The sequence below is a fragment of the Pipistrellus hanaki genome, assembly GCF_964339955.1.
Source record: "Pipistrellus hanaki genome assembly, chromosome: 18".
Taxonomy (NCBI): Eukaryota; Metazoa; Chordata; class Mammalia; order Chiroptera; family Vespertilionidae; genus Pipistrellus; species Pipistrellus hanaki.
In genome coordinates, this window is record NC_140520.1 from 2,989,012 (window position 1) to 3,016,628 (window position 27,617).

General features: G+C 42.4%; 1 protein-coding gene across 1 annotated transcript in view; it reads right to left on the reverse strand.

The window, feature by feature from the left end:
• LRIG2 (leucine rich repeats and immunoglobulin like domains 2) overlaps positions 1–26,615 on the reverse strand; it is a 39,031-nt gene extending 12,416 nt beyond the window's left edge. The window contains exons 1-13 of the mRNA XM_084866163.1: positions 26,151–26,615; positions 12,444–12,509; positions 10,616–10,690; positions 10,315–10,449; positions 9,662–9,805; positions 9,399–9,542; positions 8,729–8,872; positions 8,380–8,523; positions 7,275–7,355; positions 6,305–6,376; positions 6,099–6,167; positions 1,257–1,420; positions 497–817 (exon numbers count right to left, since the gene is read on the reverse strand). Of these exons, the coding sequence (XP_084722289.1) occupies positions 497–817; positions 1,257–1,420; positions 6,099–6,167; positions 6,305–6,376; positions 7,275–7,355; positions 8,380–8,523; positions 8,729–8,872; positions 9,399–9,542; positions 9,662–9,805; positions 10,315–10,449; positions 10,616–10,690; positions 12,444–12,509; positions 26,151–26,389 (1,798 nt within the window). The 5' untranslated portion in view covers positions 26,390–26,615. The remainder of the gene's footprint in view (positions 1–496; positions 818–1,256; positions 1,421–6,098; positions 6,168–6,304; positions 6,377–7,274; positions 7,356–8,379; positions 8,524–8,728; positions 8,873–9,398; positions 9,543–9,661; positions 9,806–10,314; positions 10,450–10,615; positions 10,691–12,443; positions 12,510–26,150) is intronic.
• Positions 26,616–27,617: the final 1,002 nt, after the last annotated feature.

Genomic DNA, 27,617 nt, shown 5'->3' on the forward strand with positions numbered 1-27,617 from the left:
TTGTAGTTATTCAATCTAACGAGCGATAAATAGATCAAGCTGTTTTGGAGAAGTTGTTTTATAGCCACGGAGAAGAGAGCATTAATTTCAACAATGGTTGTGTGTGACTACATGAAGACAATGATGATCATCACAGGACCTAGAAATGTGCTAAACACGCCACTACTGAAAGGCCCTGTGAATAACGCCAGGAATGAATTTCACGGTTCTCAGAACAGAACTATGGTCTGGGGAGAAAATGGGAGAATTCCAAAACTATTTTTTCAAAAGCATAAATAACAGTGAAAGCAGCTTCTCTTCTGGGGACATGGAATTCACATTTGCCCCTCAACCAATGACCAATTAGGGATGAAATGGACAAGCTGACAATTCAGACTATACATGATCCTCCTCAAATGTCAGGTTTTACCTAATTTTCTTGAGTCAAATGATTCAAAATGTAATGTGGAAAACCCTCCCAACTACAGAAAAACCATTAGGGGGCACATCTCCTCACCGTTCACCGTCAGTTTGGCTTTATAAGAATAGTTAGAGCCGAAGTGGTTGGTAATGATGCACTGATATCTTCCTTCCTCTGTGAAATTCACGTTGAAAAGGTGTAAGACACTAGTGTATTCCAGAGCCTCTCCAGCTTGCTGTTGGTAACGAACAAAATTCTCAATGTCAGCGTCGTACAGGATCTCACTGTCTTTGCGCCACACGGCAGACATGGGGGAGTCACTGCTGCTCACGGCAGCGCACGTCAGAGTCACGTTCACACCTCTGAGAGCAGTTGTGGTTTCAGGATGCCTTCTGATCTGTGGCTTGAGAAAATCATCTAAGGGAAAATAAGGGGGCAGGAGACAAGTCAGTTGTTTATTTTTGCTTCTACAAATTCAATTTTAAAACAAGTAATGTAAAATTGTGTGTTCTATTTACAAGATGGCATCTTAAGACCGAAAGAGACTATATAGAATCCAATTCCTCGTTTAAAGATGGAAGGATGAGGCCGATAAGGTCAAATGATTTGCTCAGAGACATGTAAGTCAGTAGCAGAGCCTGGACCAGAACCCAGGTTTTCAAACTCTTCCCACTATCCCTTACTGACAGTGACGCCTAGAATGTACTTCTTAAGCATTAGCAGTTACTGGGAATAAAAGAAAAACCGATATTAAAATTTCAAGACAAGTTCTAATCCTATTACCCTCTTTATAAAAAATTCTATTGTTAAGATGTAAGAGTGTAATATAGAAAATTTAAAAACCAAAAACACGAACCACAGACAAAATCCTTCAGATCCACATTCAGGATGCTTTGGCCCGCCAGCCACTCGGGGTGTGCACACGTTGCATTCACAGAATGCTGAAAGTTATTATCGACGAGCCATTGAAGCAGCCACTTCAAATGGCAGTCACAGAGCAAACTGTTTGTGTTCAGAATCCTGCAGAAACAGAGAGGAAAAGAAGTGCTTTTTACTTTTCATTCCAAGTTTCTTCAAGCATTAAAAGCTGACTACATACCTATGCATCTTTCTTGCCAAAATAATGTTTAACCTGAGTCTAACCAGGAGAAAACAAATGGAGACTGTCAGCTGAATTCCTCAAATACTGTCAGTGCCATGGCAGATCCTAATGGGGAGGGGGGCCAGGGGCCTGTTTTAGACCAAAGGAGATTACAGAGCCATCACAGCGAATAAAATGAGTGATCCCTGACTGGAAAAACAAATCTACAAAGCTCATTTTCTGACACTGGGGAAACCTGAGTATGAACTGCATATTTCACTGGGTGTGACAACAGTGCTGTGGTGATATCACTGTTTTTAGGAAATCCATGCTGATTGATTTTTAGAAGTGAACTGTCATGCTGTTTTCAACTTACTCTCAAATTGTTCAGTAAAAATGAAGTGTGTATATATATCTATCCATCTGTGTGTGTGTGTAGAGAGAGATACAAAGAAGTAATGGGAGAGAGGGAGAGAAGGAGGGGAGAGAGAAAAATAGATAACAAATTTAGCAAAAAGTTAATTAATTGGTGAATCTAGGTAAAGGGTATATGAAAGTTCCTTTACTTTTCTTTAAATCTTTAAGGTTTAAAATTTCCCCAGAGCCCTAACCAGTTTGGCTCGGTGGATAGAGTGTCAGCCTGTGAACTAGGGGGTCCCGGGTTCGATTCTGGTCAAGGGCATGTACCTTGGTTGCGGCGCATCCCCAGTGGGGGAAGTGCAGGAGGCAGCTGATCGATGTTTCTCTCTCATCGATGTTTTTAACTCTCTATCCCTCTCCCTTCCTCTCCATAAAAAAAAAAAAAAAATCAATAAAATATATATTTTTAAAAACAAAAACAAAACCGGAAGCACTCCTAAATGATACAGTTGCTAAATAAAATAAAATAAGTAAAATAAAATAAAATATAAAAATTTCCCCAGAAAAATTTAGGGAAAAAAGCTTAATATATATGTTGAAGCATAAACACATCTTTGTTGTAGAGGATATAATTTTTTCAAATTACTTCATTGAGACGGAACACACTTCAGCCTGTGGCAATGTGTGCTGTAACTTAAACTAAGAACCTCTGAAAAATCGTGTGTGGTCTATAATAGGCCTATAACACATACTGAGGGGGCAAAAGTAGCTAAAGTGTGTGTGAAACAACTTATTCTCATATTATTATTATTTGTACTGTAACTGTTAACCTACTTTTGCCCCATCCTGTAAATAAAAAAAAAATCAGAGTTTTCTTTTAATGTCCCTCATTTACTTTTAAAGTTTGGTATAAAGTACCAAAGATCTGATTCCAAAGAAGTTTCAGTCTTCAAGGAAATAGCAAAAGCCATGTTTTATCAAGGATAATTTTAATTAAGCAGGCCAAAAGTTACCTTATGCATTTAAGAATTCTTATGTTACATTCACTCATTCAATCATAGAGGAATACTGAAGTCTACTACATGCCAGATATTGTAGGCTGTGGGACTCTATACTTCACAGAGCTTCTGTATTTAAACCAAGCAAAAGACAAATAAATGCAAATATAATGGCAGAAAGTAAGTGCTATCAAGAAAAACAAAGCTAGGCAATGGCCCTGAGGTAGCAGCTACGTTTAGGTGGAGTGGAGTGGTCAGGGAAAGGTTCTTTGAAGCGATGACATCTGGACGAAGACCCAAGAAAAGTGACAGCAAACAGCGAAAGACTTGCGGGTCAGAGTGTGGCGGACAGAGGAGAGGGAGGGGTGGTGACAGAATGAGGTCAGAGCGGGCCGGGAGAGCCAGGCCCTGCGAGCGCTTTATGAGCGAAGAACTCGAGTTGTTTTCTCCGTGTGTGATGGGAAGCCACGGGATGGCTCAGCACAGAGGAACGATGTCTGACTTACGGTTTCTTGGGTATGAACTGGACCCGGGAGGCCGGGACTAATTCCGCTACTTACATTAGGCAAGATACTGAATGTCTCCAAAATCTGTCTCTCTCTCTGGAAAACGGGACTGAAAGTGCCTACCTCAAAAACAATTTTAAGTAAAGTATTTAGCACAGTGCCTAGCCACAGAAACCACTGAATTCACTTTAGTGCCCTTCGCTTCTCTTTCTCTGCATCTTTCTACCCTGTGCATGCTAACCGACCCTGCTCACAGTGCCTCTGAGAGCACCCTGCATCCTCTCAGCATGTGGATAGACACCAGAACATTAACAGTCCTTGTATTGAGGTAGTAGGGATTCGGTATCTCTTTCTCCCTTTTGGTTTAACGGTACTTTCCAATTTTTCTACCATGATTGTATAATTTCAATGCAAAATACTTTCAATTTATATGCAACTGTCCCATCTCCCCTCAAATTTACACCAAGTATTGTGACAATATAAAAAATGTAGAGTTTTAAGTACGTGTTGATGTAAAAAGTATTATAACTATTTAAAGTAACCATACTCCAAAAGGTGGCAGGTTCAATTCCGGGTCAGGGCACATACTCAGGCTGCAGGTTCCATCCCTGGTTTGGGCATGTACGGGAGGCAACAGATCGATTTCTCTCTCTCTCTTTCCCTACCCCTCACCTCCTCCTCTCTCTAAAATCAAATGTTAAAAATTAAATAAAGTAGCCAAAACTCCTCAGTAAAAAAAGCTGTATTATAGTTCCTGCATTAGCAATTTGTTCAAATCAATTCCCATATTACTGACATGACACTCTGAAGAATAAACTATAACATGTGTTTTCATCTACTATCTAAATTACATTTTTAACTGAGCTCTTATACAAGAGGTAAAAAAAAAAAAAGGGGGGGGGGCCCACTTAAAAATTCTTGCAGAAAATAACTAATGATAATTACCATAACGTTGTATTTTTGTTAATATTATTTATTCAGTTTTTTCAATGTGCCAGGCCTGTGCTGAGCATCTTCTCAAAACTCCCCCAAGTTTACTAATGTTTTGGGGGCAAGAGGAGACGGGTCCTAACTCCTCGTGACCTAAAGGTGCTATATCCTACATGCCCTGGCTCTTGTTTATTAACTCCCTGGCCTCATCTCCTTCCACTCCTGCCCTGCTCTTGTCTTCCAGCCACACCAGTGTCAAGCACAAGAAGCAAGCTCCTACCTCAGGGCCTTTTCAATTGCTCTTCCCTGTGCCTGGATGCCCTTAAGCCAGTAGTCAATGGTTTGCCATTTCATCCCTGGCTCCAATGCTATATCTTCAGAAAGCCTTTTCTCTATGCCTCATATAAAACAGCAATCCCTGCCACTCTACATACCTTAGACCAGCTTTGCCTGTCATCAGCATATTTATTACTTGATAATATAATACACTACTAGAGGAAAGGGCCTAAGCTGGCAGTCGGAAATCCCTCTTTCAATTGGGGGCTCTTAAAGCCCAGGTCCCCTCACCCTTACCACCTGCTTCTAGCAGAAGCGGGAGAGCCATGAGCCCAGCTTATGGGTGAACGACACTCCCCCTGTGGGAGTGCACTGACCACCAGGGGGCAGCTCCTGCATTGAGCGTCGTAGCAACTGGTTGTTCCCCAGTCGGACAATTTGCATATTAGGCTTTTATTATAAAGGATATCCACGGATCCATTACCTGTCTTCCTTAGAATTTATTGTAATAGACTATGAAACAGAGACATTGCCTTGAACAATGCTTTACGTAGAAGATGACAATAAACTCCCTGAATGACTAAATTAATCTCATATTATCCTCACAAGCCCTGAGGAAGGTGCTGCTGTCATTTTAAGTAGGAAAACAGTCGTAGGCTAATCAGTGTGTCTGATGTCACATAGTTGTGGGTAACGGAGCAAGAATCTGAACCCAGACTGTTTGAACTAGCATACTTCCAGTGCACCTCAAACTATATGGTGAAGAACCGGTTCTTAAAATTTCCCATCTGTTATAAATCAACACTTTTACAAAGTTGAACTAAGTGTCACAGTAATGTCAAACTCTTTTAAACGTTTTAAAACACATTTCTATCCATATCTCATCATGAACCAGTTCTGGTCCGCAGACATTCCTTTAAATAGCTTTCCGGTAGAGCAAGATAAATGTTACTGGCCCTTAATGCTAACCATTGGCCGAACAGTTGAACTAGTTACCACCCTACCCCACCCCAGCCCAATGAAATCTTGAAACCATTAAAAGCAATTAAAAAAAAAAAAAACCATGAATGAAAAAAAGGTATAAGATATGTATTTTCTATAACAACTATATGCAGTTTTGAACATTTCAGTAGCTTGAACACATTAGAGACATCCTGTTTGACCATGATATTGAAAGTGCTAGATCATCTCCAAAAAAATGACATAATCCCCCAAGTGTAACCACCCCAAGGGGTAAGGATTGGATATACATGTTTCCATAGTCCAAAAAGAAAGGGGGGAAGGGAGGAAAGGAGCAGTCGGGTATACATAAAGCACAAGAATCAGTGCCAACTATAAGCAAGCAGGTCCTGGTGCCACAGTGTGCTTTTCAATGTTGGGTTATTTTTAAATCATATCCAGCCACTAAAATAACGCATATTGACACTTTTTTTTCCTGCCTGAATTGTGTACTTTTGAAAACATCTGGTCACATTCATCTCACTTTTAAATACAAGCATGGATAATGATCTAATTGATAAAAAAAAAAAAATACTTCAGTTACATACAGTTCTTTCAAGCGAGTCTGAGAAAAAGCATTTTCTTGGATAGACATTATGGCATTGTTGTTCAAATCTCTGAAATGAAGAGAAACAAAACATTCTTAGTCACCATTTCTACAAATAAGTTCTATAAAGACTTTAAATAGTCATGAAAACCCCTACTAATAGCAAAACTTATGTATACAGTAGAAAAACATATGCAAAATACTTACAGATGCTCCAGGGACTCAAGACCCATGAATGCTTTCTTTGTAATCGACTTAATCTGATTTCCTTGTAAGATTCTGAAAAACAAACAGACCTTTCTAATAAAGTGTGCCACTAAACAAAATTAAATTCATTAAACCAGACCTTTACCTGTAAAAGGTGAAAATAAGCTAAACATGCATTTTTATGAAACTGGCAAACATTTATGACTAACCAACGCAAAGCAGAGAATGAAGGCCTCTGTTAAGAGGTGAGCGCTCAATGAGGTGCCTGTGGACGACCTTCCTGACCACTGACACAGGCAGTGTTCATGTGAGAGACCGGATGATGGTCCCAGAGTCTCCCTTCTTAGGGGAAGATCACCCGGTCAAAGAAATTCAGACCAGTGTGAAGCCTTGAAGAAATTCTCATGGGAAAAGATCTAAAATCTTACTTGAGAGAATCCTCTCATTAAATTTCCCATCAATCTCACATGATTAAGTAGATTGCTGGTTCAACTCTTGTTTCTCAGTGCATCTTTTCACTTAAACAGAAATTCTTGTTCCATAAACAACTTTTCTTTATGTGCCCATAGGAACGCTCTTTTGTTTTGCCCCACCACAAAAAAATAAATAAAATAAAAAATTTTTAAAATCAAAACAAACAAAAAACTCAATAATCAACCAGATTTCTTCCTTTAGCTCAGTTGGTTGGAGCATGGTCCATCCCACACACAGAAAAGGTTGCAGGTTTGATCCCCAGCTGGGGTGCGTATGGGAGCCACCTGATTGACGCTTCTCTCTCACGCCAATGTTTTTCTCTCTAAAAATCAATAAAAACATATACTGGACTTTTAAAAAAGCTTCCTCCTTTAGTGAATAAATCGAAAGGCTCAGACCTCCCAGCCACAGCAAATAGATATAATCCAATCCCATTTACAATGTGTTCCTGACAATGTACCCTTATAAATGACACATAAATGTTTTAAATACATACAATTTAGTGAGACTTGTGAGTCCAGTAAAGGCTTCACTAGCATCTTCTATGGCCCATGAAATCTCATTGTTTCTTAAGTTTCTAAAAAAAATGTCAGGGAAAAACAGGCTGTCAGTCAACATGACCGTTACATCACCGAGCACCATTACGGCATGGCAATCATTTTATCTTTATTTTATCAGCTAAGTTAGGATGAATAACTCTTTTTTGAAAAAAGAATATCTGCGATAAGCATATAAAAACTGATTCTCATAAACTAATAAGAAGTAAGCTGGCCTTGATAACTTAAGCAGCCTGCGAAGAGTATCAATCACCCTAGCTAACAGCCATTCAACGTGTTAGCATATTAAAGTGATGTCAGGATCCTGCCAAAAGCAGGAGGATTTCAAGATACAGGAGATATCGCCCACAATCTGATGCAGACTAATGGGATTTCTGGGCGGCTCAAGCCTTCCCCTGGGCCCTGAACCTAAAATGGCTGACAACAGTAATGTCCACAGTTTCACCTCTCCTCAGCAATTAAACAGGCCCCGTGGGAAGCAAGCATGATACACCCATGTGCTAGGGGGAATCGCTGTTTTCTTTAAAAGGAAAAGTATGGATCTTTTAAAATCTCCTGCTCAGTTCTCAGAGGAAATGCAACAGCACTGCACCATGTCCTGATGGAAGAAACACCGGTTAAAGATGATCTCTTGCTTCCTTAAGTCGTCTCATATTAAAGCCCCAAGCCTTTCTCTTTACAAGATGTACATAATGTCACTAAGGAGATAGGCGATCGCTCTTCCCATCTAGCTATATCTGTACTTGAGGTGAAAGCTAACGAAGCTCATTTTAATTTAACAAGAAATAACATGGCTCAAGGTCAGAGGAAGAAGAAAATGTGCATTCCTGGCGCTGGCAACTGTGTTTTGCTCCACAGTAATGGCACGAGAGATGCTTTGTTGGTTAGTTGGTTAATTCAGAATTAAAGTACACACAGAACTGGCTAGACATAAGAAAGATTCAGGCATGGGGATAGAGACAAGTAAGACTGTCTCGCACCGAGGCATAGAACGGAAGAACCACAACGTATTAACATGTAAAAAGAGAGGACAGATGTACTTACAGCGTCTGAAGATTGGAGAGAGACTTAAACACGCCGTCGGCGATGTGGGTGACTCTGTTGTCCCCCAAGTTCAGTCTCTCCAGTAAGCTCAGCCCCACAAACGCAGACTCATCCAGGCGGGTCAACTGGTTATAGGACAGATCCCTGGGGACAGGACACAGGAAAGGCAAGGCATTCACTCTATCTTAATCCGACTTTCCTGGTCTAATTCTATTTACGTGACAAATTTAGAGCTTTCCACAGGCTTCTAATAAAGAGGGATGTCAGATTTTATTACTGGCCGTGGGAATGATTTATTCCAACCTGCTCTAGCCTCAGAGACTCCGCCGAAATGCCAACCAACACTTACAGTTCAGACAGCCTTTGGCAGAACTCCCATGCATCGGGGCTGATCCTTTCGACAGCATTCTGGTTCACATAGAGCTGCTGTAACATTCGCAAGCCATACAGCCACCCCTTGTTCACTTCTGTGAGATTATTATGCTCCAGTTCTCTGCAGAATTAGAGAAACAAAGGAGAAAGTATGTTTCATAACAAGCAGTGCAATGAGAAGATTCCAAAATCTTCACTAAGTCTTACTCAAAGAAATATCTACCTTTCTTCAGCCCAAACCAAACATATACTTTTCTTCAACCCGAGTTCCATTCAATAACTATTTATATCATATTAAGATTTAGTGCTAGAAGGTAGTAAGACCGTCTAAAATATCAGATCTATAAAATCAAGACACCAAGAGGTATAGTATACCTGTTTTGGGTAAATTCTAATAAATTTCATCAGCCAAAACAATAAAGGAACATAAACCATTTAGAGAAAATGTTTATGAGAATGATAGCAAAAATGCCAGTTATTTAATAAAACTTAAAGGCTTTGTGTGTACTTATTTCACATCAGAGAAGGGAAAAAGAACTAATGTAGTAACTAGGTATAACTACCGCAGTAACCTAGCTGTTTGGCACTAACAAGTCCCAGTCAGACCCCATTCCTCACAATCTCCTATGCAGGTTCATAGTACTTACAGTTCTTCCATGTTATCCAAGCCAAAAAAAGCACCATCCTTCAGTTTGCTGATCCCATTCCGCTGCATTTTTAAAGACTTTAAGGAATCCAGACCTTGGAACGTTAGACCTTCCACAACTTTAATTCGGTTTCTTTTAAGCTCCCTTGAACAAAAACAGTTTACAATTACAAAACTGGTTTGCTGATTTGTTCTACTAATAATTAAAAAGGAAAAGACTGTAAGAAAAAAATGATCTCATAATCTAACTATTTAGTTACTCACAAGAATTGGAGGTGAGGTAGCTTGAAGATCTTGGGTGGAATCATGCTAATTCTGTTACGGTTTAACTTCACCACTAATAAGGAACTCGATAAATTATCAAAGCAACCAGCCTCCAAAACGGTTATCCTATTATTACTCAAATTCCTAAAATGAAAAATGATTAACAAAAAATTAGTGAAATAAAAATCTACCAGAGGAAAGCTGCCCAAAGTCCATGACTGAGCCCCAGCTCTACCACTAGGCAGCTGAGTGCAACTTTACAAATCATTTAACTGCTTTGCTTTTTCAACTAGAAAATAAGGATACTAACTACTTCATTTGGGTTAAAACGGTATGTGTGAATATGCTTGTGAACTGTAAAACACTAATGCACACGCTAATTATCATCATTATATAGGTTAAGCTGCTGTTTACCAAACTACTCCTAGTTACCTTTTACAAAAGTGTTAATAAATACAATCCAGAATTTAAAAATTATCCTGGATATTTACCAATATTTTCTGAAAATAATGCACTCTTTCTTTAAGGGGAGAAAAAAAAATCTCCCAAACCACCCAAAACTGACCGTAGATTTGATTCACATAAGCACATAAAAATCACAGTAACAGACATGCACTTGAAAGTAATTCCAGTTTAAACTCTATTTTACTTACAGGTATTTCAGCTGCATTCGAGGAAATGAAGCGGTCTTGATCTCTGATATCATGTTTGAACTGAGATCTAAGCTCTCGAGAGCAGAGTAAAACTGGAACTCCTCTGCATTTATTTCTGCGATCATATTATGGACTCTACAAAACAAAGGTTCTAGTGAAGCTGCTGCCAGTGATCCACCCCAGGCCACAAGAATGTTAAATAATTGGGACCAACAATAAGGGTGCTTACAACAAACAAACAAACAAAAATCCGTGTACTATTTATAATTTAAGTAAAAGATCTGAAATCTTATTTACTTACAATGACAATGCAGTAATATTAGAGGTTGGTTCTCCAAAATATGGGATTTCTGTTAGTTCATTATAATTCATTTTCCTAGTCAGGAGGGAAATAAGATTTCAAAGTTTAGTGAGAGAAATGTTATGTATTGAATTCTGGTTTACTGCCTAATACATATTCTTTAGGATGGATGCCACATCTGAAAGAAGCCTGTATGACTCAGAATGAGTAAGACTAAATGTCTCAAACTGAGAAATTAGAGGTTTTAATAAAAAATGCTTTTTCATGGTACAGATCTATGATTGATCTCAATATTTAAAAGGTTAGGAAATACTTCGCACATTAGAAATTTTTAATCCCACTAAGATTCTTTGAATAGTTGTTTATGACAGCTGATCTGGGTCCTTCTTAAACAAAGAAAAAGTAATTAACACATCCATATCTATTTTATATATTTATAATGAAATTATAAATTTTAAAAATATAAACTCATGCACATATATGAAAAAATACATATATATTTTAAAGTTATTCAAGGTTAGGGAGAATTGCTTGAGAAAGATAAAATTAACCAACCCAGAGAGAGAGTGTGTGATTAAATTTTATAGATGCATGGCATGTCAGCATCTGATCCCAGTAGCTCTTTAGAACATATCATCTCAAATGTTTTAGTAGCAAATCTAACATAATCACATTTCATTAACCTAGTTTTCAATCAAGGAACAATCTCAACAATAAAAAATACAGGAAAAAACCTAAAGTAAAAGGCCTCCAAAGAACCAACTGAAGTTGCAAAGCCCCTGTAATTCAGACTCCTGCACTTCCTACTGATGCTCCTTCACCTCTCCCCTCAGTGCCGCTCTCGGCTAATAAGCCTATCCCTTGTCTATTCACTCTGTAGCAAAACAGGGGCAGTCACCTCAAGACAGGCAAGGAGGGAAGGCAGGAACACTGCGTGCACAGCTTACCCTGCCAGCGGGAAACTACAATAAGAAGAAAAATAGATCCGAGAGTTCTGGGGGTGTTTAAGATAAAGGTACAATAAGCTCGATGCCTGTGCCTCTGAGAACATTGCAATGTAGTAACTGATACTAACAATAACCTATTTTAGAATATTTCCACCAAAGAATACATAGTAATACATCTCAGTATTAAAGGAAGCACTTCAGTCAGGTGGAAAATTGAATTGTTAACCATCGCATTCCAAATGATACCAACAGTATTGTATTACATGTAAATCTACTTTAGACATGATGCTCCCATTTTAGATGAGTCAAGACATAAAAAAAAAAAGCCCTGGTCGATGTGGCTCAGTTAATAGCGCATGCTCCCATGCACCAAAAGGTCGCTGGTTCGATTCCCAGTCAGGGCACATGCCTGGGTCGTAGGCTCAGTCCTCAGTAGGAGGTGTGCAGGAGGCAGCCGATAAACGTTCGCTCTCACATGGATGTTTCTCTCTCTCTTTCTCTCTCTCTCTCTCTCTCTCTCTCTTTCTCTCTCTCTCTCTCTCTAAAAATCAATAAACTATTAAAACAAGACAAGACAAAAAAGACATTAAAAAAAAGAGTTTACACAACAGTTTTAATGGCAAGAAACAAAGCATATTTACTCTCAAAAGAGGACAAATCTTACTTTGGCCCCAAGAAGACTGTTTCTAGAGTTTGCAATTTAGGGCTGGTGATTCCTGCCCAACCCAAGGCACAATGCCCAGAGTCTGTGACAATAAAGCTAAAGATGTCCGTTTGTGTTTTTAAACAATGTCTTTTAATGTAAATGTTTTTCCTTCAAATTTTTGTCAGCATTTCTAAATCACCTCGAATTTAATGTAAATTTAAGTAAAATAACTTACACTTCTTGTAATGTCTGAGATTCCAAGCTGATATTCCAGTTAGACAACCGGTTATGACTCAAATCCCTAATGGAGGACAAAAAATATTCTTAAGTTAGTGTTGGAAAGCAAACTTAAAGAAAAAACTAAAATAGGAATCTAAAAGCCCTATCAAATGTAAATTTGAGTAGGAAACACAAAAAAGAATTTTTATAAAGGATGAATAAAAATTTACCTTGTCTTCAGCCATCCAATTTCCCTTCTCCACATCAAGAAATGATAACATAACATTTCTTGTGTAACCTGACAAATATTTATGCATGTACCAGAAAATTTTTACGTAAGTGGTAGAATAATTTGCACCCTACTCTGCCCTTGCTTTTCTCTCTTCACAGTACAGCTTGTAGGTCATTTCACAGAATGTTATAAATTTCTTCATCCATTTTAGTGTTATTATACTTTATGATAATATACTACACTTTTGAAATATATGCTTTTCAAAGTAATATGATGTAAAGTAATATGTACTTTTTAAAGTAGTATTTACTTCACATAATATATAGTATAATATATAACACTGTAATACACTATATCACATTTTAGCTGAAGATAAACTTGTAGATTTCACAAGACAGCAGCTAATGTTTGAGTGCCAGTCAATCACTCTTCCATACACTTTATACATATGAACTGCCTAATTCCACACAAGTTTATGAGGCAAATACTCTTATAATCTTCCTTTCCTGGCACAGAATGGGGAGAGATTAATAATTTGTCAATCCAAGATCACATAGCGGATAAGTGATGAAGCCATCAACTTAAAATCTCACTTCTAGCAAACAGTTTATTAAGTATAGCAGATATTTCACTAAAATTAGCCATTAGTCTAAATATTTAAATAAGCTTTAAAAAATTCGCCTTGATGCTTCCAGGTATCTTTACAAGACTGAGGTGGAATCCAGCCCACACAAGCTGTATGCCCAAGAGATATATTACACATTACAATAATCGCCGAAGACTAGAGAAACATTACAGATCACTTGATTTCACTGTACCACCCAGGAAGTTGACAGATGCATGCAGGTTGATCGATATCTCTACCATGGAGTAACTTGTTCTCCACTAGATTCCATATCTGCCCATCTATAAAACCTAGTCCCCTTCATTTAAGAGCTTAATTTACACCATGCTTGATAAACATCACCTAAAGAGTCCTAGTCGGTTTTGCTCAGTAGATAGAGCATCAGCCTGCAGACTGAGGGGTCCCGGGTTCCATTCTGGTCAAGGGCACATACCCGGATTGTGGGCTCGATCCCCGGTAGGGGGCGTGCAGAAGGCACCCAATCAATGATTCTCTCTCATCATTGATGTTTCTCTCTCCCTCTCCCTTCCTTTCTAAAATCAGTAATACATATTTTTTTTAAATCACCTAAAGAATCTAAAGCTTCGTAACAGTCAATAGTCTTTCCCTTATTTTTAAATATGACTAAGTATCTATTTATGGATATAATGTTTGGAAAGTAAAAGTTTCAGGGAAGGCCTTATCTCAGTGTTGTAAACTCAGCTCCCACTCTTGCTACCCTACAGGGATGTATCTGTAATAAATGATGAATTATTAAGGTTCTTGATATCATGTGGAGCCAGAGGTGCCATTAATGTAGTCATTTAGTACCATCAGGGTGTAAATAATTTATAGGATGGACAGCGCAATCCCCACAGTCTAAGGAGAATTGCTTCTGCAAGCTAACTGCAGAGTCCACAGCCAGGAGACCTGGGGTTTTCTCTCCCCAGTCACACAGACACACTTTGGAGGCATCTGCAGCACTGACAGGCCAAACTGTGAACTTCAATAACAACAAAGCTTCTTTAAAGGAGCCCTTTGTGCCCAGACCGGTTTGGCTCAGTGGGTAGAGCGTCGGCTTGGGGACTGAAGGGACCCGGGTTCGATTCCGGTCAAGGGCATGTACCTTGGTTGCGGGCACATCCCCAGTAGGGGGTGTGCAAGAGGCAGCTGATGGATGACTCTCTCTCATCGATGTTTCTAACTCTCTGTCTCTCTCCCTTCCTCTCTGTACAAAATCAATAAAAATATATTTTAAAAAAATTAAAAAATTAAAAAAAATAAAGGAGCCCTTTGTAAAGTTAAACGATAAGGGCATATTGTAGCCAATGAGTGTGATAATGCTTCATGCATTTATCCAGCATAAGTTGCCTTCTTCTGTAAATGAAAACCCATCTCATTAGAATCTACCTAGCATAATTTACTTTCAAAAATAATTCTGATCAATTCCAGTACTGTGATTTAACCAGCTGATGATCATCAGTATTACTTACTCTTGGAGTGCAGTAAAGATAAGGATTGCAAAAACAATTCTTAAAATTGTCTGCTTTTACGTTTGCTTTTTCTTTACCACTAAGTGCTTTACACCAAAAGTCAGCCTTTCTGTCTGTAACAGCGCTGCTTGAAATTGTCCTGGATTTGTTGCTTCTAACCAACTGTCATAGCTAGGAAACCTCAGGGCCTGTTGAAACAGGACTAAATGAAATCTGAGAATCTGAAAGGCTTTATGAATAAATGTTTCCTGGAACACACTTGTCTTTTGGTTGAACTAGAGATGGCTGGAAACATTAAGTAAATACATTTAGGATAAATAAGATTTTATTAAAGCCTAGTGCTATTCCAAATTAAACTTTCTATCCTCCATCTGCACTACTTATTTGTAATACAATGTACAACACTTCTATGAGTCCAAAGAGTGTAAGGTGGTAGGAAGATGAGAGCATTCATTTCAAGAATAAAAGGCAGGTTTTATTTTCTTCCATTATCCTTCCTCAGTTCTTAACGGTTGAAAACATACAACTACAAACAGGAAATATAAAGTCTACAGTTACACTTAAGAATAGAGTTTTGCATGTCCAATTCTGGGACCTTGGGCATGTCACTTCACCTCTCTAACTTCAGTCTCCCTGCTGTTAAAAAACAATAGCAAACCTCACTTGAGGCTTATAAAATTTAAAAGTTTAAACAAAATGCTTCGCATACAGTTCAGTATGTAAATAGCAAGTTATATAATATTAGATTTGAAATAGGATGATGGTCCAGATCAATCGCCTTTTCTGAGTATTTATCTCTTGTACATGCAGCCATAATCCACTTCCAAAGGTAAAATCTTAACTGACTGGATCTACTCCTGTACAATAAATTAAAGTAGTAAGCTAAATATTGCTCCTGGATTCCATTCTCATGAGCTTCATCTTCTGTTTACCATTTCCCCAGATAGACCAAGATAAAGAATATGTTAACATCTTTAAAGCAATGAAAGAAAAGCAGATTGTGCATGCTTTGAAATGACTGCTGGAAGTGAAACAGTTTCTCAGAACAAACAATATGCAAACCCAAAACAACAGACAATAGATTCTGCAAACACGATGGTAGTGCATCCTCCTTGCCCCCAAATGTGCTTAGACACTCACCAGTCGGTCTAGTTTAAAGAAAGCTGTGTTTCTGCTAGTGCTTAGGAAGATGGGTATGTGAACGCCATCCACAAGGCCTTTGAAGTGCCCCAGCTTTAGAAATGCATGTCTGGCATACAGGCTGGAATGAAGCTGTAGACTATTAAAAACTCCTCAAACTACAGCTCTAAGCCATAATGACACTCTAAACTCAACCGATTATTCAATGATACTTAGTAAATACCTAATAGATGCTGCAAAGCCCTGTTAAAAACCAAGATGATCAGCCCTAGCTGGTTTGGCTCAGTGGATAGAGCACTGGCCTGTGGACTGAAGGGTCCTGGATTTGATTCTAGTCAAGGGCACATGCCCTGGGGGCATGTAGGAGGCAGCAATTAATGATTCTCTCTCATAATCAATGTTTCCATTTCGCTCCCCCTCTCCCTCTCCCTTCCTCTCTAAAATCAATAGAAACAAATTTTAAAAAACAAAGATGATCAGAATAATGAAAAATTATTTGTGCAGGCAAAAGTTTTTGTGAATTTTGGTGCAATTAGACAAAACATTCCAGACAGTGTGAGATGGGAACTAGAGGGTCCCTCCCGGGTTTGATTCCGATCAAGGGTACATGCCCCGGTTGTGGACTTGATCCCCAATAGGGGGCGTACGGGAGGCAGCTGTATGTAGCATATCAAAAGATGATACCTACTAATGACAAAAATAAAGCCACAAAGAGGGTCGGGGATGTCTCTGGGAGAGACAGATAGCCTGCAGGTCCTGAGATTCTCATGGAGACTGTTAGAGAACAGAGGGCACAGTGAGACCAGTGCTGACAGTCTCATGGCAGATACTGGTTGGTGCTGAGCAGAGAAGGGCGTTAAGAGGAAAGAGGGGTGAGGAATCTTTCCAGGAATAAGCGTGGTTCTTTACTCTGGAGTACAGACTGGGAACAGGGTGATATTACCCAAAGCAAGAAGTTTCTCTTGATATCTGCTTATGGAGGCCATGCTGATCAGAGTGAACCAGGATTCTAACCCACTGCACGCTCAGCCCTGGGGCCAATCTCACTTCTCTGTGAGTATGGTGAGAATATGACATAAAGGAAAGGAGGAAATGGAAAGTAAAGGCAGGTACTCACAACTGAGGTGAACATGAGGGACCTTAAGTGGAAGGGAAATTTAATCTGTACCTTTTTTAAAAGGACTCATTTTCAGTTCACCACTTTGTGGTTTGAAGCAATTAAAGAAAATTTCAAAGACCAAATCTTAGAACAAAAGATGCTCCTATAGTGAGTGCTCTTATCACTTAGGAAATTACCAGGCCTTCAGGAGCTCTGAGCAGGAACCCGGGCAGAGACCACAGTGTCCCCTCTTGTTGTGTGGCCATACACCTCCTTCCAGCAAAACAATGTGCAGGCAAGGCCACTCAGGTCTGCAGGCTTCCTTCTACTCAGTCAAGTTCCAGAGCAGGAGCAGTCTAAGCAAACACATGGCTTCTTCACCCTTTCAGTCACCCGGTGTAACTGAATCACAGACAATGCCGTCTCTTAGTGAACTCCCCTCCTCACAAAGCCATTTACCCGTTCCTTTACCCTCAGCTGCCACTGCTCCTTCTCTGCGTTTACACCCAGCCTCTTCCACCTTCGGATGGGACATCAGGTACAGCCACTGTGCTGGTCTATTATAGATTACAAGCAGGAATACCAGTAGCAAGTACCTCCCCCTCAATTCACTCTACTCAGTTAGTGCAAGGCTAGAGAGGGGCAGAACCACCGAGCTATTTTTACCACCAAGAGACATACTGGGTATTCATTATTAACCTCAACTTTGCTAGAGGGGATGCAGGCACAATCTACCCCATTAGGCATTTAGGAATTGTGACCCAAAGTTTAAAAATATAGTTTCTTGCCCAAGCTAGTTTGGCTCAGTGGATAGAGCGTAGTCAGCCTGAGGACTGAAGGGTGCCAGGTTCAATTCCGGTCAAAGGCACATGCCTGGGTTGCCGACTTGATCCCCAGTGTGAGGTGTGCAGGAGGCAGCCATCAATGATTCTCTCTCATCACTGATGTTTCTAACTCTCCCCACCACCACTTCCTCTCTGAAATCAATAAAAATATATTAAAAATAAGTAAATAGTCAATTTAAAATATATAGTTTCTTGCTTAGGAATCATTACTGTTTCCGGCACCTGTATTTGCAGCCATAATGCTATAACCACTTCAACAAGTAGGGGAAAAACAGTTGAGGTGTACGGAGAAGAAAAAGTAGTCATTATGCCAGCATACTCCTTAATAAGAACTGCATCTTTGCCGAAACCGGTTTGGCTCAGTGGATAGAGCGTCAGCCTGCGGACTGAGAGGTCCCGGGATCGATTCTGGTCAGGGGCATGTACCTTGGTTGTGAGCACATCCCCAGTAGTGGGTGTGCAAGAGGCAGCTGATCGATGATTCTCTCATTGGTGTTTCTAACTCTCTATCCCTCTCCCTTCCTCTCGGTGAAAAATCAATAAAATATATTTTTAGAAAAAGAAAAGAAAGAACTGCATCGTCAGCCAGGCATCCTTCCCTACTCCCTCCTCCCCAGATCCACCAGAAAAAGAGGACTCTATCTAGTGGGGCCACTTCTGAGCGCCACCTGACACTGAATGTGAGCACACTAACAGGAAGGTATGTAAGCCAGTCCTTCCCACCTTTATTTCTTCCCTTTTAAGATAACCAGTGTTTTAAGTGCCCATTCCAATTCTCTATCAAACTGACCATCGTTTATGCAGACCAGGAAATACACTTCAGCAGCTTGGCCTTGTGGCTCAGTGGTTGAGGGTCGACCCTCGGGAATGTGCCACGTAGCTACCTGCGATGTATCTTTTCCCAGCGGGCAGAAGAGAGCTCACTGGCATTTTGAGCCTCAAAAGGTACAAGAGGAACACGTCTGGATGCAGCCCATCTTGCATTGCTGCAGGGCCTCCATATCCGCCCATTTCACAGACCCAGGTGGCCATCGCAAGCAAGCACACAGGGATCTTTACTTGTTGAATCCAATCATCTTCTGAACCTGGAAAGGGTCTGATGGTAACCATGTCCTACTTTAATGCACTCCTCAAAGTCTCACAGTGACCTCCACAGGACTAGCTGCGCCCTATATAGGCAGCCTTTAATAAGCCAGGTTTTCATTGCCTTTCTGCCTGACCATATAGTCAGACCTTTGGCCACTGCCCATGAGTCAGTAAAGACCCAAACATTGCCCTGGTACATGTGGCTGTTGGCTGAGCCTCGCTCCATGCGCCTGCCCAGGAGGAGGCTCGATCCCCAGTAGGTGGTGTGCAGGAGGCAGCCCAGGGATGTTTCTCTCTCCCTCTCCCTTCCAAATGGGATGCTGTCTGGTCATCTTGGAGCTGCCATCCACAAACCAAGCGGCTCCTTGCTGGTCACTTAGGAGTGTTTGGAGGACACTGCCCAAGGGACGGTAGAATCTAGCAGCCCCTCACACAGTTCCAGTCAGTTGAGGGGAAAAAGCTCTCTGCTTTTGAGTATCTCCTCCTTGCATTGCCCAGGTATCATGATCCTGTATAAACCATTTCCATTTTATTATGGAAATTTCTAGGCACTGTCCTCCCTACTGGAGTGTTATCTGACATTATGCAAGATGTCATGAGTATTTCAGGTTTCAAGATTATTTTATGACTTTTAGTCACGATGGTGGTTTCAACTAATGTCCAATAGCAAGCCAATGACTGCCCTTCGAGTGGAAATGCTCCGGTCCAAAGTCCTAGGAGCCGCTGCCAGGAGGCACTCACAGGCTCTGCCCTAAGCCCAGTCTAGCGTACGCACAGTTTTCCCACAGAGAATGTGTCCACACCAGCACTCCAGTTTCTACTCCGCACTGATAGCCTGGAGATCTTTCTGGTTTCCATTTAGAACATCCAACTAATACTGCCTGAAGAGTAGATTTACATATCTTCTGTTTTACAATACAATGCTGAGTAGAGAAAACATTCCCCAGTCAGATACAATGTCCATCTCCATAACCACTTCTCCTACAAACGTGTACCTTACAATCCCTCGCTGTAACCTCCTTAAGGGCTTTATTAATAGGCTTTAGTTTTACAATACCAGGTAAGCCAGACTTAATGTCCATTCCCACAATATATTCGGATAAAGGAGACACAACTTCTTTAAGTAAAGTCTATTTAAACATTCCAACTTATGCCCAGTCGGTATGGCTCAGTGGTTGAGAGTCGACCTATTTTTATTTATTTTTAGACAGAGAGGAAGGGAGAAAGAGAAACATCGACAATGTATATCAATCAGTTGCCTCCTACATGCCCCTACAGGGGTACTGGGGATCAAGCCTCCAAGCAATCCGGGCATGTGCCCTGACTAGGAATTGAACCAGTCACCTTTTGGTGCATAAGATGATGCCCAACCAACTAAGCCACACCGGCTAGTGCCCACCATGGCTTTTAAGGGAGAGGGAGAGGGGAAGAGAGAAACATGAATGATGAGAGAGAATCAGCTGCTTCCTATATTACTAGAGATAGAGCCAAAACCCAGGCATGTGCCCTGACTGGGAATCGAACCCTGACCTCCTGGCTCATGGGTGGATGCTCTACCACTGAGCCGCATTGGATGGGCTCACCTTCTTCCTTAATAACCATTTAAACTTTTCTGCCTTGCTAAGGCCAGTCTACTGACTCTCTCCTTTTCTTCATTCTCCTGTTAACTAACCTAATATCTTCATTAGTATCTATGAAACCCAGAAGAAAAGCTGAGAGAGAAATTCACAAGGCTTCCCAACTACCCCTCGGTTTTACAGCAGTAAGGTTCATGGGGTGTCCATGTAAGAGAGTCCCCCTTAACCAGAGAATTTACCATGAACTCAGTAACAGGCACATTCAGCAAGTGCCTGTGGGTTTATCACAAACACATTCAGAAAACGTATTATCTACTTCATCTGGGGTGTTCACTTGGCATTTTGGGGGGGAATAGGCAGTTAGTCCCCTTTTTCAGGGTAAACAGATCCTACAGTGGCTTTACGCAGTCCACCAGGCTGGCTGCTCCCTTGGGAATGACTTGCTTTGTGTCTGGATCACATACAACCATCTGTGACTGTTACATAACGAGCTATAAATCCTGCATCAACCCAAACATGCTCTTCCCCTATTGTGGCACTTAAAACCAGATACTGCTCCTAAATTAATTACTCTCACAGAACATCTTACTAAAGGATGTCCTTCAGAAAGCTACTGCTGAGCCACAATATGAAACAACTTCTTCCCACTACACTCCCTGGTTGCAAACAGTTCCTTCCTTTTCTCACACCAAGAGGTACTTTCTGTTGTCCTTGCCTAATTTTTCCCTTGGGGTTAGTGACCAAAGCTCAGACTCACTGAAATTTGAGTTTGGTCTAGTATCAATGTCTGACTCAGCACACTCTTTTAGTTTCATTTTAGCTATTACAGAAAACAGCCAAGGGACTGAACCAACGTCCTGGTAATTGGATCCATCTCTAATCTCCACTGGTGATGGTTATCTTTAATCCCTGAGAGCCGCACAGCTACCGCTCCATACCACGGGCAACCAAACGGCCCCGAGGAACCAAAGGTTCCATAGTCCCCACTCTTTTATCCTTTCTTTTCCCAAACCACGTTTCCGTGAGCCAGGGTCATCTAGCAAATCTCACTTATGTGACGCCAAATGTCCAGGAAGAATTCCGTGTTAAAAGAAAAATATATCATTTGTTAAAACCCAGAAAGGAAGACCTTATTCAAGGTGGTGCCCTGATAGGTAATCTAATGAAAGCTGTGGACCAGATTTTAGGTGAGTGACCGAGGAGATATCTAGCAACTGTCTGGATGTCTCCAAAGCCCATCTAGCTAACCAAAACATCCAGTCTATTCCAGGTTTCTCAGCCTCAAGCATTTGCTTCTGAGGATCCGTAAGTCCCTAGACAGCCCTCGTGGAGGGCAAGGAGCCCAACGCTTAAGGAACAACAGAGACAGGCAGGGGGAAAGGTCCGGCCTGGTGGACAGAGGGACGGAGGAGAAAGGGCTCGGAGGGAGACATATCAAAGGACTCAGGGAACTGGAGGGAAGACTAGAGGTGGGAGGAGGAGAAAGGAGCAGATTCTGCAATGGGGAGGGAGAGGTCTCCGAGGACCCAGCTTGAGGTGGGAAGGTTCCCCAAGAGGCCAATGAGTTTCCTATTATTCTCAGCAAAAGCAAGCCAACAAAAACGGAGGCAGTCAGAGTTGGTGGAACAGGGGTTCAACCAGAGAGAGAGCCAGGAAGAAGAGTCTTCCAGCCCAATTGGTATCTTTCAAACAAAGAAACCTAGGACTCGAACTCATCTTTTTTCAAACAGCTGTTTCCCCAGCCTCTAACCCAGCCTGTGTTTACCTAGGACTCCATCCCAGCTTCTGGAGCAGCGGTTGCCAGCCTTTCAGACCTCGCAGACGACCAGTGGTCCGCAGACCACCGGTTGGCAACAGCTGTTCTGGAAGAATCTAAGAATCCAACCCGTCCTCACCAGCTTCCACGGACGTTTGTCCGGAGCAATGGTTCAGGAGTCGGACTCACCAATGGATCCCCGATCAATCAGTCAGGAGGAAGATAAAGGCTTCAAAGGTATGCACTTTTAGGGTCCTGGCTGAGAGGTCCGGGGTCCAATGATGAATCTGATCCTATGGGTGTTGTGGCACCACAGCTGTTAGAAGGAAAATATTCAAGGACACTTGGTAAAGCATGGTGAGAAAGAACTTGGGGAATGGGGAGCTAGGCATAGGGACCACTGAAATAAATTTCTTTAATGTAGGTAAGAAACTGGGCTCAGTGCCGAATGCTGCCTGTATGTATGGGAATTTAAAGCAAAGGAGCAAAGTAGGGTCAGTGGATAAAACATACTAAGAGAAAAACATCAGGGGTAAGAAGGCTCTAACTAAACAGACCTAACAGGATTTTTGCTTTAAAAAAAAAAAAAAATTGCCGGGACTGGTTTGGCTCAATGGATAGAGCGTCGGCTTGGGGACTGAAGGGTCCCGGGTTCGATTCCGGTCAAGGGCATGTACCTTTGTTGCGGGCATATCCCCAGTGGGGGGTGTGCAGGAGGCAGCTGATCGATGATTCTCTCTCATCGATGTTTCTAACTCTCTATCTCTCTCCCTTCCTCTCTGTATAAAAATCAATAAAATACATATTTTAAAAAAAAATTTTTTTTTTAAAAAAAGGTCAGAGTGTTCAACTATCACCTGGGACATGGAACAGGGAAGGAACCCAATCCAATGTCGAGGATTAGGGCTTCTTGCTAAACTGACAGGGCAAGGTTCTTGCTAAAACTGTATCTTACAAGGATGTGCACAGATGGCCAAGGAGAAGGTTCGGGAACCTGGCTGAACTTCAATGAAGCAAAAAACGTGTCTCACCTGTTTCTTCCTGTACTCTCACACACAATACTTCCGGTGCCAGAGGTGTGTGTGTTTTCTCTCCCCACACCAATCATTTCTCCAGCGCCAGCCAGGTATCCTGCAATTCCATGCAATCCCAACACTAGCACAGTTAGCGCAGACCTCGCTGGGAAAGGCTCAGTCCCACAAGGCTGCTCCCCAGCTCAGGCACTAATCACAGGTAGTAAGAACCCATGTGACCCAGACTTTCTGTCCAACTTGGCTACAAATCGGAGGTTCCCATGACCCCGTCATTAGATGTAACCGCCTGCAAAGCTCACCGAACTCAGAGAAACACTTTCGTTTACTGGTTCATTACATATAAAAAAAAAAGATACGACGAAGCACACAACCGGCAGGTGAAGAGATACATACGGTGAGACCTACAGGAGTAAAGGGGCTCCTGTCCCTGACGGAGGTGGGGTGCACTACCCTCCTGGCACGTAGATCTGCTCACCAACCCCAGAGATTTGGGGGTTTTTATGGTGACGTTGTCACCTAGGCATATTCAACTACTAACTCAATCTCCAACCGTTTCCCCTCCCAGGATGAAGGGGGAGGGGCTGAACGTCCCAAGCTTCTTAGGACAGATGGGTCTTTCTGGGGACCAGACCCCACCCTGAAGCTACCCAGGAGCCAACCAAGAGGTGTCTCTTTAGATCAAAAAACACTCCTCTCACCCAGGAAATGCCAAAGGATTTAAGAGCCTTGAGTCAGGAAACAAGGTCAAAGACCAAATGTTAAAAGAAGCTCCTAGTACTCTCATTCCTCAGGGAACTAAAAGGGTCTCAGGAGCTTGTGAAAGGAACCAGGGGCAGACATAGTCCAAAAGCCAGCATTAATGAATTGTGTCCACAATCTTCCCGATGATGGCCACAAATCTGAGCATTGGAGTTTGAAATATATTTAATATATATTTATTATATTTATATTTAAGCATTTGCGTGCGTTTTAAAAATTCAAAATTGCATAAAGAAACCCATAAGGCCGAAACCAGTTTGGCTCAGTGGGTAGAGCGTCAGCCTGCGGACTGAAAGGTCCCGGGTTTGATTCCGGTCAAGGGCATGTACCTTGGTTGCGGGCACATCCCCGGTGAGGGGTGTGCAGGAGGCAGATGATCAATGATTCTCTCATCGATGTTTCTAACTCTCTATCCCTCTCTCTTCCTCTCTGTAAAAAATCAATAAAAATTAAAAATAAATAAAAAAAAGAAACCCATATGCATCTGGTGATTTTATAGCTGAAGGCAACTTACAAAAACAGTTACCTTTCTCAGTTTAAAAAGCACAAGCCCACCTTCTAATAGGTCGAGTTGCTCTGCTATTGTAAGCCTTCCATCCAATCACATTTCTACAACAGAATTGCTCGCCAAGACATTTTACTTCAACTGAAAAATGTCCATTTCATTCTAGAACATTTAAAAAAATTTAATGTCATTTGGCTTTAGGAAATTTATCTCAATTAAACAAAAATCATACCTAGGCATAAAATGTTTCTTACATAAAACTGTTTCTAATTATTGTTTATCTGCCAATGGAGGATCTTAAAGAGAGGGGCATATTTATTTCAATTAAGCTAAATAAAGTTGTGTTGTTTTGAAACCTGCACCAAATTTATTCTGTCATAACCAGCTGTTCCAATAAATTTTTAGGAAAAGGTGCTGTGCTAGGTTTAAAAAGACTATGCTGAACATTGATATAATCTTTTAAATTTTATTTGCATCAAGAGAACCAAACTAGCTTCGGGTGTTACATCTTAAAACAACAGAAAGCATTTGATTATGTTGCAGATCTATGCTATTCCAGCATTTTCTCAAGGAATGTATGAGGCAGCTTTCTTTCCTGTCTATCATAACCTATTTGCAAATGAATACATAACCTCTGTGGCAGATAGATACCTTCAATTTGTGCTCTATTTTCTACTGACAATCCAAACAGACCCTCATTTTCATTGCACCTCAAGCTATTCTTTTTGTGTGCCTCTTTTTTGGAGACAGCTGTACTAGAAGTCCGCCCATTAGTAAATGAATTACTCCGTTAGTGGCAGAGGAATAACTGTACGCTGGTGGTTAAGAAGACCCATCATTTCGGCATTTAATACCTACTGTTGCTCCTAACGCCACCCCAGGTGCCACCGGCACCGGCCTGTCAAAACGAGCACTCAGCAGCGGAGTCTCCGGAAGCATCCGGCCAATCGCTGCCCTGGCTTCTCACACATAAACAAAGGGGGCTGGCTTTTTGGATTCTCTGCCACAAGCTATGCACTCGAAAGCGATTAAAACACGACATGCTCTTGGAAAGAAGACTCCTTTTCCAAATTAGACCAAGAATGCTCCTTATAAAGGTATTTGTTTGTTCGGGGTGGCACCAGCTCTCCTAACACATTTAATGTTTTAACCTTGCAACGTATCAAAGGTGCAGCCGCACGGAATGAGCCAAAATGCAAACCGGGGACAAAAGGCTGTCCGTGTGTGTGTCTCGGTGTTTATAAAATCCGCACGCCCGGGGACCGTTCCGGCTGAGGCACACACTGGATGGAGGAGGCTGCCCGCAGTGGGCGAGGGGCCCCCCACCCCCATCCACAGCCGAGGCCGGGGCCCAGGCCCGCCGAGTCCTCAACACCCCGCCCAGCTCCACCCACCCGGCTTCCCGGCCTCCCGGGCCCCGGGCATCTCCGTCCTGAGTCTCCGGAGCCCCTTCTGCAAAGTTCGCAGCATCCTCGGGGCGTTTCTCTGCACAAGGTGGGCTCCGGACCGCGCCCTCCACCAGGCCTGTCCGCCCAGGTCCCCCCTGGTCCGATCGCCCCTAGACGCCCCCTCCCCGGTCGGCACCCCACTCACAGGCTGGCGGCGGCGGCGGGCAGCGGGCTCCACAGCGCCCTCCAGCCGGGCGCCGGCAGCTTCCGGCGGCTGCAGTCCAGCAGCGGGAGGCGGCAGGCGCAGGGCGCCGGGCAGGGGCCGGCCCGGGCGGCCGGCAGCAGGAGCAGGGCCTGGGCGAGGACGAGGAGCCCGCACGGGGGGCCGCGCCGGCGCTGCAGCGGCGGCCGCGCCTCCCGGGCGCCTCGGGGCGCCGGCGCCATTTTCCTCCCCGACCGGGACCGGGCCGAGGGGAGCCGCCAGCTGGGAGGGACGGCTTCGCGGAGACGCCTGTCAGCGGCCCGACCGCGCCGAGCCCCGCGGCGGCCCGTGCCCTCCGGAAGGCGAGGGGCGGACACGGCCCGGCGGCGGGGGCGGCGACCCGGACACACGGCTGGAGCCCCGCGGACAACGCTCCTCCGCCCCGCCCCGCGACGCAACGTCCTCACGCACGGAGGCGCCGACCAATCGGTGCCCCGGGACGGGATCGCGTCGGGGGCGGGGCTCCGGGGAAGGGGCGGGGCCGGAAGCAAGGAGGGCCTTGGGGAGGACCTCAGGTGTCTGGCATTTTGGGGCGCCCTTCTGCGGTTTCCCCGCCGGTCCCCCGCTGGGGGGCGCCGTTGCTCCTTCAGAGGGAGCAAGGAGTGCCCTGGAACTGGCCGTTGGAAGTCCCGACTTGGAGTTGATCTACTATGGCAGCGATTTTCAACCCCGTGTGCCGCTTTTTAAAACATGGAATACCTGTTTAGCCAGGAACACTGGCCTCTTTTCCCTTAGATTGCCAAATGACAACCACAAACACAACTACAGCGCTCCAGTGTGAATGCCCAGTCTTGAACCTTAAATATATATAGGTCATATAATAGAGTCGCATCTTATTGGTCACCACGCATAAGATTGCGTCTGATTGGTTAATTCTTTGGTACCAGAAATCCTTATAGATAAGTATAGGCACTTGATTTTTTTTTTTTTTTAAGGCACTTTGGAGCAAAATGGGTAGGTAATTACGATTATAATTATTTGTTGGTTATCAATCAAAATTATACCTATTTTTGTCAGATGGCCATATTTTTAGTGTGCCGCATAATTTTAGTAATTGGTTGATGTGTGCTATGAGCTGTAAAATGTTGAAAATTGCTATACTAGCCTAGCCGATTTGGCTCAGTGGATAGGACTGCCGCCTGCTGACTAAAGGATCTCGGGTTCATTTCTGGTCAAGGGCATATGCCTGAGTTGCAGGCTAGGTCCCCATTAGGGGGCGTGCAGGAGATAACTGATCAATATTCCCTCTCATCATTGATGTTTCTATCTTTCTCCCTCTCCCTTCCTCTCTGAATCAATAAAAATGTATTTTAAAAATAAAAACATACTTTTTAGAAAGTATTTTTTTAAAAGCCTAAGTAGATGAAGAGTTATGCTTTTAGACTGAAAGAATTGTTATTATAAAGGTAT